This window comes from Echinops telfairi, unplaced genomic scaffold, assembly GCF_000313985.2.
Source record: "Echinops telfairi isolate 266 unplaced genomic scaffold, ASM31398v2 ScPeMD7_16;HRSCAF=60, whole genome shotgun sequence".
NCBI lineage: Eukaryota > Metazoa > Chordata > Mammalia > Afrosoricida > Tenrecidae > Echinops > Echinops telfairi.
This window is the reverse complement of record NW_022103913.1, coordinates 8,484,694-8,495,178: the sequence shown is the minus strand read 5'-3', so window position 1 is coordinate 8,495,178 and position 10,485 is coordinate 8,484,694. Positions and strand designations below refer to the sequence as shown.

Genomic DNA, 10,485 nt, shown 5'->3' with positions numbered 1-10,485 from the left:
AATGTTTTGAGAATGATGATGGCAACAAATGTACAAATGTGCTTGACACAATGGATGGATGGATTGTGGTAAGAGTTGTATGAGCTCCCAATAAAATGACTTAATAAAAATTTTTTTTAAGATGTTATAGCACTAGATTGGTCAGGGAAATTATGGGTGTTTTCCCATATTTTTTTCAGGACGCTAATACAATCTTCGAATCAAGAATCTACTAGTGGGTATTTGGAGAAATTGATGCACAGTGACTTATACATTCATGATGGAAGATAATCAGAATCTAAACAGTCTGCTAAAAATAATCATTTAGAATATACATAGAAAGTAAGAAGATCAACGCACAACATCTTCCAGGAAAAGGTATTTTTAGCATGGTCAGGGCAGTTACTTCTGTAAAGCTTCTATTGTTTTCTTAAGAGAAGAGGCAGCAAACGTGTTCCTGAAGTTAAACTGAACTAATTGTTTATTGTGTTCTCAGGAAGCATGACTTCATCAAGCCCTGGTTGCAGTAATCACATACATGTCAGCAATTGCAAAAAATGAATTGTTAGCTATATCTTGAATCAATCGCTTTTGAGATATAAAAGTAATTAAACAAGTAAGCATAAGAAAGACTGGGTAAGATCAATGCCAAACGACATGGAAATCTCCAAGGACTAGGAAGCAGAAGCTGAGAGAAAAGAACATTCCTGCAGAGCCAAGAGAAATTCCACCTTCTTTCCCCTAGAGGTGGTGCTCTGAATTTGAACTTCTAGACTCCTAAACGGTGAGAACTTTTATTTCTGTTTGTTGAAGGCATCTACTTGTGGTACTTCTGTTTCAGCACCACTTCTGTTATAGCAACACTAGATAACTGTTGGTATTTAAAATGAAAATTCATTATAAAATACTAAATAGACTTTAACAAATTCCTAAAAGAACAATTAGATCTGTATATATCATAGTGCTAATTTTTCTAGATAAACTAAAGATTTAAAGTACCATCAAAAAGTGAAGATATTTTTAGTTGCTTGATTAGTGCAATTAAATGCTCCTTATATCTTGATACTCAGGTTTCAAGGCCCACTACATTAAAAACCAACAAAAAATAAACAAATATGCAGCAAATCTTAACACTGAATGAATTATGGTATTTCGTTGTAGGAGAAATTCAATTCTATTATACAGCAGAGCTGTGGGAGAGCAGAATAGGGTTAAAATAGAAAAACAGGATGCCCAGTTAAACATGGATTTTAGATAGTCTGTGTAATATTTCAAACCCACTTCCATGAAGCTCATTCCAACTCATAGTCACCCTGTTGTAGGACAGGGTAGAACTTCCTCTGAGGGTTTTCTGAGACTGCACCTCTTTACTAGAATAGTAAGCCACATCTTTGTCCTGTGGAGGGCTGGCGGTTTTGAACTGCTGATCTCGCATTAACAATTCAATGCATAATCCACTACACACTACCAGGGCTCTCTGTGCAATACTTAGATCAACTGTATTTTCACTTGCTAAATCTGCTAAGCCATAATACAGAGATATTCATCCATATATGAATATAGCTAATATAGATAGATATCACACATCATAATATATATGAATATATCTATATATAATTAAGGCTCCCTGGTGGTTAGGTACTCAGTTGCTGACTAAAAGGTGAGTGTTTTCAAACCCACCAGCTGTTGAAACCATGAGGTGCTTTGTGGGAAAAAGATGTAACAGTCTGTTTCCATAAAGAATATATCCTAGGAAACTCTGAAGCCCTGTGGAGTTGCTCTATTCTATCCTATGGGTTGGAATAGACTTTTGACAGCATGCATTTTATATTCACAGGGAGTTGGAATTGATTTAACGGCAACATGTTTACTTTTTAAGAGTATCTTCACCCACTGGGGGTGGGGTTTGGGGCAATTGTTGTGAATTGCATTAAACTATTAGCACTAGCTACTCTTGGCCAGAGTACTAAAACAGTAAGTGATTTTTAAAAGTCTTTTTACTCGATGGCGTAGTGGTTATATACTGTGCAGCTAACCACAAGGTCAGCAGTTTGAAACCACAAGCTACTCTGTGAGAAATATGGGGCTTTTTAATCCCATAAAGAGTTACAGTCTATTTTGAGAATGATGAGGGAAACAAATGTACAAATGTGCTTGACACAATGGATGTACGTATGGATTGTGATAAGAGTTGTACGAGCCCCCAATAAAATGATTTAAAAAAAAAAAGAGTTACAGTCTAGAAACTCACGTGGCAATTCTACCCTTTTCTGTTGGGTTGCTATGAGTCGGCATCTACTTGATGGCTAAAAATTAGTTCCGTTTTGGTTTATATTCTTTAAATCCTATAAGCATGTAAATCATTTTCTCCTAGAAATAATGGTTTTTTTAAATATTTATAATAATGTGTTTGCTAATGGACAAAATATTTAAATCTATAAAATCTTTATGGTTACAGAAAACAGAAAGGGACTCCTACTGAGGTCAATAATATATAAGAAAAAATGCATGATATATAATTTAAAAGTTGTTTAATGGTCACAAATAATTATTTCCTAAACTATAGGCACTCTTCAGTTACCAAATAAGTACCAGGGTGTCACTTAGTAAATCAACAAAGTTCTACAGTAATGTACTTAGAAGGAAGAATTAAATCCCCAAGTGTAATCATTAGCTAGCATAAATTACCAAAGGTCAAGATCAAAGAAGAACATCTAAGAGAAGGTGGAATTACATTATCCTGTTAGGTTGTTAAATTGATCAGTACAGGAAGTCAATCTAGATTCAAAAAATCTCTACTGGATCTTTAATTTTGTAATTAAATTTCAAAGTCCTACCCCTCAGTAATATCTTAATAGTTCCTAATTCAAGTGAGTGTTTTATCTAATGCAGGATACTTATAGATAGCTCACACCAGAGATTCCTCTGTTGTAGCAAGACAGACTCTTCCATATTCTTGATTTTGTAACTCACAATTATCCCCTGGAATTAATTCACAATGAATAATGTTGACACAGCATCTTATCCCTCTAAAAATGAGCTATTTTAGCATAATCTTATTTAGGAAGTAAAATTTGTCAATAATATGGATTGTTTATGGGATCATACCAATTAGCACGAAGTTTAAATTGGCATTGAGAGCTGCGCATGAAGCACGTTCATAAACTAAGACCAAGCCCACTGCTGCCGAGTCGATTCCAACTCAGGGTGACCAGGAGCAAAAAATGACCAGCTAACAGAGATGAACGAAAATACCTCTGACAGAAAGAATTCTCAAAACTATCTAAAGTAAAGGAACAGCTTTTTTCTTTGCAATCAAAAAAGTTATTTTTTTTAAAGTGAAAATAAATCACTGGAAAAGAACAAGACAAGCAAAACTAAGCCTTTGGTACATTGTGTTAATGCCACGACACAAGAATTTCTAAATAATTAGTCTCAATTTCTATTTTTCACTTATCTCACACTGATAACAATTTACAGACCAGCATTGGTTCATATATCACACTTTAATAAGTATTATAGGAATATATTTTTGGCTCATACTTAGTTCTAGCACTATACGACATGGCCCTGCTCCATGATCACCCTTATAACGAGATCACTGAGATACGGGTGATACAAGAAAACATGGTTAAGAAACCAGATAGTGTCCAGCTATCAGAAAGAACAGCATCTGGGGTCTTAAGGGCTTGTCTTCAAACCAAGCAGCCATCTCAGTGAGGCATTAACTAAGTCTACATGGAAGAAGCACACCAGCCTGTGTGATCCAAGGACTGCAAATGTTAAAATCTAAATCCGAAGGAAGGGACGGTACCAGTGCTTAAATTGTGAACACTTGGTTTGCAGAAAGCTGTGGGTGGCAGTGGAAGCCCAAAATTCATTTGCAGGTCAACACATGGATTAAGCTTCCAGTAAATCTCTGACTATGGATAAGGGATGTGAATAGCCTTGCTATCAGACAGAGGGCATTGTAAAGTCAAGTAAGGCAGATGTAGTTAGGTTAAAATGTAGTATTGCCTATCATATGATTTCCTTCTGACCCATTTTAAAGTTGTTTCAGTTTTAGTTTCTATTATTTTAGTTTTAAATAGTTTCTACTTTCTCTTTTATTGAGTTTTTTCCCCCTATGCTTTGCCTAGTCATTGTTTATGTTTGTTTGTTTCCTTGCTTTGTACGATTTTGTACGGTTGTGTTTTGTTCTGTAGGATTTTCTATACATGAAATCCAGGATAGGTAGTGTGATAGAGACAGTGACTGGACAAGAGCATGGCAGGGGAAGGTAGGGGGAAATGGTGGGTTAACACGTAGGAGAAGGAACTGTTCTGAAATTAATTGTAGTGATGATTGCACACATCTTAATATTTTACAACTGAACGATTGAATTGTACATGTATGAAGTCTATTTTTTTAAAATAAATGATTTTTAAAAGTAATGTCTTAGAGCACATATATTACATATAAGACATACTAATTTATAAGAAATTTAAAAATTACCTTTTCCTATAAGGACTCCAATTTTTGAGTCTAATTTCTCCCCTGGGTCACAACTTCTTGTCACTAATTTGAGAACGGGAAGAAAAGGTCTGACATCACAGAGCCGTCTTGTTTCATCTTCAAGCTCCTCATACACAGCAGTTTGATTCACACATGCAAACATATAGGAGTCGATTTCCATAAGGAGGTTAAACATTGGGTAATTGTGAACTTGCTTCCATAACATCTGCAGGGGAAAAAATCGTTAAGACATTTTGTGGAATGGGAACAATGGTCTGCATAGAAAATCTTCCACAAGGAAGCTGCTGTGAATTGAACGGCCCCCGACCCCCACCAAAAAAATAAAACAAAAACAAACTCACTGCCACTAAGTCAATTACAACTGATGGTGACACTACAGGACAGGGTGAAAGTGCCCCAGGGGTTTCCAAGCCTGTAACTATTTACAAGCGTAAACAGGGAGAAAGTCTTGTCTGTTTCGCACTGAGTGGCTGGTGTTTTGGATGAACAGATCTTGTAGGTATGGGCCCAACAAGTAACCACTAAGCAACAAGGTTCCCCCAAAATATGTGTTGTAAATCCTAACATATAACCCATTATAATCCTATTTGGCAATGACTTTTCTATGTTATATTAATGTGACTATTTGGTGTGGGGTATTTAAAATCAATCTCCTTTGAGATGTAAAGGAGATTAAAAAAGTGAGAAAACAGAATATGGAGGAAACAGAAGTCACAACACATAAAGATCACCAAAGAATCAAAGAACTTGGGGTCCTTCCCCTAGAGCTAATAGATTAGAGGCATTTCCCACAGCCAGTGCCCTGAACTCCGACTTTTAGCTTCCTAAACACTGAGAAAATAAAATACTACAGCTGCTCACTTGTAGTATTTTTGCCAGAGCAAAACTAGATCACTAAGACAAACTCATTGAGAAGCTATTTGTAAAAATAAAAATTTAAAAACCAGGACAAACCAAATGTCTAGCAGTAAATGACTGCTTAAATGAATTATGAAACATAGAGCTTAAAACTAAGGTAGCTATGTATTCTGACATGGAAAGCTATAAATGTGTTGCCTGTTCATTTGTTTTTTAATAGTACATCTCAAGAGAATATATACATTCTCATATATATATGAATGATACAGGCACATTTTTAAAAGTAATTTAATGGTATAATAAATTAAAATTTTCATGTCATAGAAATCAGTAAAAGTGATCTATGAAGAATAAGAATCAATAAGGATTTCTGTAATTAACATTTTTGTAAACATAAATAACGTTTTCCCCCAAAAATAATTAATTTTACTGTATGTATCATTCCTCCCATATAAAATCCACATTACTTTTGCCCAGTGTTCTTTTCTAGCCCTCAGGTATGCTTTTCCTAACACCGCGGTTCAGGATGAGCACAATCTCTCCCTATGATCTCCTGGATGGTAAAATTTCAGATGTTAAAAGTAATAGACCCTCAGTAAAAATCCTAGCCAATCCTAGGATTCCAATTCACAAAACGAGCAGAAAGGTATATGTGTGGTTAATCCAATCTCCAATATAACCAGAGATATCTAAATCTGTCACTCCAAAAGAAGTAAATCCAGTGTCATCAAGTTGATTCCAACTCCTTGTGGCCTCACGTAACAGAGCAGATTTGCCTCACAGGATGAAACACACTGGCACACCATTCTCTCCAGTCAGCTGATGTTTAGCACCACCAACTTTTCAGTTATCAGTTGAGTACTTAATCACTGGACCACCAGGATTCCTTTTATCACTAGTGACTATGAAAACAGGCACTCAATGCGAATCTTTTATTTTCCTTCTTCAAGGATCAGTTTTTAAAGTGTTCATGTTCCAAGATGAAGACGCTTGATAAAGAGTTGAGAAACTTGAACAAAGTTATGAGCTTTTAAAAAACTGCTGTCTTCAAAAAAAAAAAATTTGCTGTCTTCATATGTACAAATGTGCTTGATACAATTGAAGTATGGATTGTTATAAGAGCTGTAAGAGCCCCCAATAAAATGATTTATTACAATTTTTTAAATGTTGTCTTAAATACTCTGCCTTAAACAGATAAACCCTGATTTTCAAACCATGTACAGCTATTTGAAAAGCACTAAATACAAAATTTATAGAGCAATTTCCATTTAACTATTTGTCTCCACAAATCAATAGCATTGATCAATTCGCCTAAGAAAGCAATCCACCATGAAAAGCAAGACATCTTTGTAAAAGATTTCCTTCCAAATGAAGACGTATCGCTTAATTTACAATTGGGGAAAATTCTAGTGAAAGCCCTCAGTGTTACCATGAAAAGGAAGGTGGGTGTCAGAAAAAAGAAAACAAATTTTACACGATTAAAAAGAAGTATAACAAATTCAAATATAATAATTACAAAGATTTTTTAACAAAAAAAATTTGACAAAGTAAAATTCCTTTTCATAACCTGAAGCCATTTCAAATTAGCTAACATAAGTCAATAATTCTTAATGTAGCTATCACATTTGGAGTAAAATCATTAAAGGTTATAGTAAGTATGTTTTATATGCCCATAAAAGACAAAGCATATCCCAGTTTTTAAAATGTAATCACCTAAAAGATTAAACTTTTGTTCAATTTGTCATATAATTTATATTTAATATTTTCAATACCAGAATCACATTTTCTGATAAGTGACACAATAAAATGAGGTAAAAATCCCATCTATTTACATACCTGCTTAATATGAGAAATGGTGGATTCCCGAGGTACCTCCAACTGGATATAAATCCCAGTGGGCAAGAGGAAATCCACAGGTATGGAGCCATCAGATGCTATCTGTGAATCCACTGCCCAAATGTCAAGAATGTCTGCCATAGCAGGAGGCATTATGAAGCTGAAGCACGTTCATAACCATGAGGCCCTGGAATTAAGTAAAATTTACTTTGGAAAAGCAGCTCATTAGCCAAAATTTATACCACGGTATGATAAAAGCCCACTGGTACTTAAATATAACAGTAAGGTAACAGGACAAATAAATTATGTGACTTATTTTTAAAATAAAATAAAGCACCAGAAATAAATTATTTAAATGCACTCGTAGGTATCACTACATTAATTACAATCTATGAATGCACACTATCCTGATTCAACGTCAAGTTAAGCATATCACATCTGAAAGAACTGTAGGTGTAAGAAAAACAAGGGTCCTGAGAAATTTAGTTGATAACCATTCAATTAGAAATTCACTCAATACTTTATTTTAGGGAGCATTAGCTTATTCAGATGAATTTTTCTTTGCAAAGCCCGCTGAAAATGGCAATCAAGAGAGTTACTCTAAATGTCATAATTTTTGTTTTGATCTAAGCATTAAAAACCAGATTCCTCACACAGGGAATCCACAGATGACCCCTTCAGGACCAGTGGTGAGAGTGTTGATGCCTGGAGGGTGGAGGGAATGTGGGGTGGAAAGAGGGAACCGATTACAAGAATCTATGTATAGCCTCCTCCCTGGGGGATGGACAGCAGAGAAGAGGGCAGCAGGAGACGTCGGACAGTGTAACATATGACAAAATAATAATTTATGAATTATGAAGGGTTCATGAGGGAGAGGAGAGTGGGGAGGGTAGGGGGAAAATGAGGAGCCGATTTTAAGGGCCCAAGTAGAAGGCAAATGTTTTGAGAATGATGATGGCAACAAACGTACATATGTGCTTGACACAATGGATGGATGTATGGATTGTGATGAGAATTGTATGAGTTCCCAATAAAATGATTTAAAATAAAAATTTAAATAATAATAAAATGGCGGGGGGGCACAAAAAACCAGATTCCTCATTCTAGCTGGTAAGACCCTTTGTGCTACATTTCTGGACTGTTTTTCTTTGTCCCTTACACCCAAGGTCCTGGGCATCACAAATGACATTTGACTTCCTGCTACTAGGCCTATGCACACTCAGGGAATATGTTCCACATAGCAAACCTGAAATCAAACCAATATGCCCTTCTACTGTGCTGTTAAGTTTCAACATTTCTTAAAGCCTCTGTCAAGAAGACAACAATAATGAGGGCAGACTCTCAGCGAACATGCAGCTCTCCTGTGCACTAGTATGGGGCCCAATCTCTGGTTCTGAAATACAAAGTAGATTGTGCTAGTGGATACTTCAGAGTGTGTATATTATGACTCATCTGAAAGACTGGAAACTGAGCACTTACAGAGTACAGGAGAAAGTAGCAACCCAAGGGCTATCCCCACCTGAGTATAGCTTAGCTAGTGAACGTTTTGTGGTCTATGTTAGAGCTGCTAAAGGATGGGAAAAGTGTCCCAGGAGGATAGTGGGTTAAGCACTGCTGTCAAAAATTGGTGGTGCTTTGGTAGAACTTTAGTAGAAGAACCTTCTACTGTCTGAGAGAAGGGTGTGGCTGTCTGCTCTTATAAAGATGAATAGTCTAAAAAAAAGCAACCCTAAAAACCTAAGGAATAAGGGGAGCACCCTCTGAGAGTGACAGTGAGTCCCACAGGTGGTAAAAATGCAATAAAGGTCAGATGCATCCTATGCAAAACACACAGCAGAATCTGGGATGCCATGGAAGGGTATGGAATGAGATTCAATGGCATAGCTGCACAAGACAGTGAAGATAAAGTCAGGCAAGTGGGTAACGTGGGTAGGATGACCAGAGGGTCTGTGGTAGGGCCATTTCAAGAAGCAGCATCTGCCTTGCTTATAAGTGGATTGGACCTGTGCATACAGTTAAGATAAACTTTGGTTATCATATTATTCTGATTGAGGGGCAAAAATAAAATCATGTGAAATTGGAAAAAAAAATTGGGGGGGAAAAATGACAAAATAAACTTTAAGTGGAACTCTGTTATAAAATACAAATAAAAAGACATTATATAATGGATGGATGTCTGAATTGTGATAAGAGCTGTGTAAGAGCCCCCAATAAAATGATTTTTAAAGGACATTATATAATGATAAAAGAGTCAATTCATATGAAAATTATAAATATATGCATAGAAAACCAGAAAACAAATAATATATTACTGTCACAATGAACAGAACATCCATTAAAAAAGTTAAGTAAGGAAAGAAGAGTACCTAATGACACTATAAACCAAACAGATTTAATAGACATATATAGAATAACTAATCAGAGCAAAACATAAAGCCATGTTTGGAGCAAATGGATAATCTCTAAGATATACTACTTGTTTGGTCAAAAAGCAAGTCCCGATAAAATTTTATAAGATGAAAATACAAAGAATTATTCCCACAATGGTGGGAAATTAGAAATGAAGAGAAGAAACAAAACAACAACAAAAACACTAGTGTACAAATAAAGAGTCAAGCAATAAATACAAAATATTTATAGTAAAATGAAAGCATAATCTATGAATCACAGCAAAAATTGTGCTCAGGGGGAAACTTATAGTTATAGCACCTACATTTAAAAAGACAAAAAATCATAAATCAAGAACAATAAAAAGAGCTATGAAAGACTAGGTCAGAGATAAATGAAACAAAGATTAGAAAAACAGAAAAATCAAATAAAATTAGAAGGTGGATTTTTTAAAGGAGCAATAAAATCAACATCCCATAGCTCAACTAACAACAACAACAACAAAAAGATGCAAATACCTATAACCAAAAATCAAAATGAAGTCATTACAACTGACCCTACAGAAATGGAATCATAAAAAATACTATAAACAGAATGTCAATAAATTAGATAATCTGGCTGAAATGGACAAATCCCAGAAAATACAAAAACTTCCTATGTTGATTCAAGAAGAAATTGAAGGTAAAATAAATAGACTCATAACAATTGAAAGAAACTGAAATGAGTGATTTAAAAAAAAAAATCCTGGGACCAGAAAGCTTCCCTAGGAAATGCTACAGTAAGTGATAGTAATCTTAAAGGTTTGAAGGAAAATAAGCGGCCATCTAGCTCAGAAGCAACAAAGCCCACATGGAAGAAGCACACCAGCCTGTGTGATCACAAGGTGTTGAAGGGATCAGGCATCAAAGA

General features: G+C 35.4%; 1 protein-coding gene across 1 annotated transcript in view; it reads right to left on the bottom strand.

Moving 5' to 3' along the window:
- The window catches only part of PIK3CB (phosphatidylinositol-4,5-bisphosphate 3-kinase catalytic subunit beta), a 124,343-nt gene that overhangs the window by 79,380 nt on the left and 34,478 nt on the right, over window positions 1-10,485 (bottom strand). Inside the window, exons 2-3 of the mRNA XM_004712086.4 lie at window positions 7,189-7,375; window positions 4,474-4,699 (exon numbers count right to left, since the gene is read on the bottom strand). Coding sequence (XP_004712143.1) covers window positions 4,474-4,699; window positions 7,189-7,341 — 379 coding nt within the window. The 5' untranslated portion in view covers window positions 7,342-7,375. The remainder of the gene's footprint in view (window positions 1-4,473; window positions 4,700-7,188; window positions 7,376-10,485) is intronic.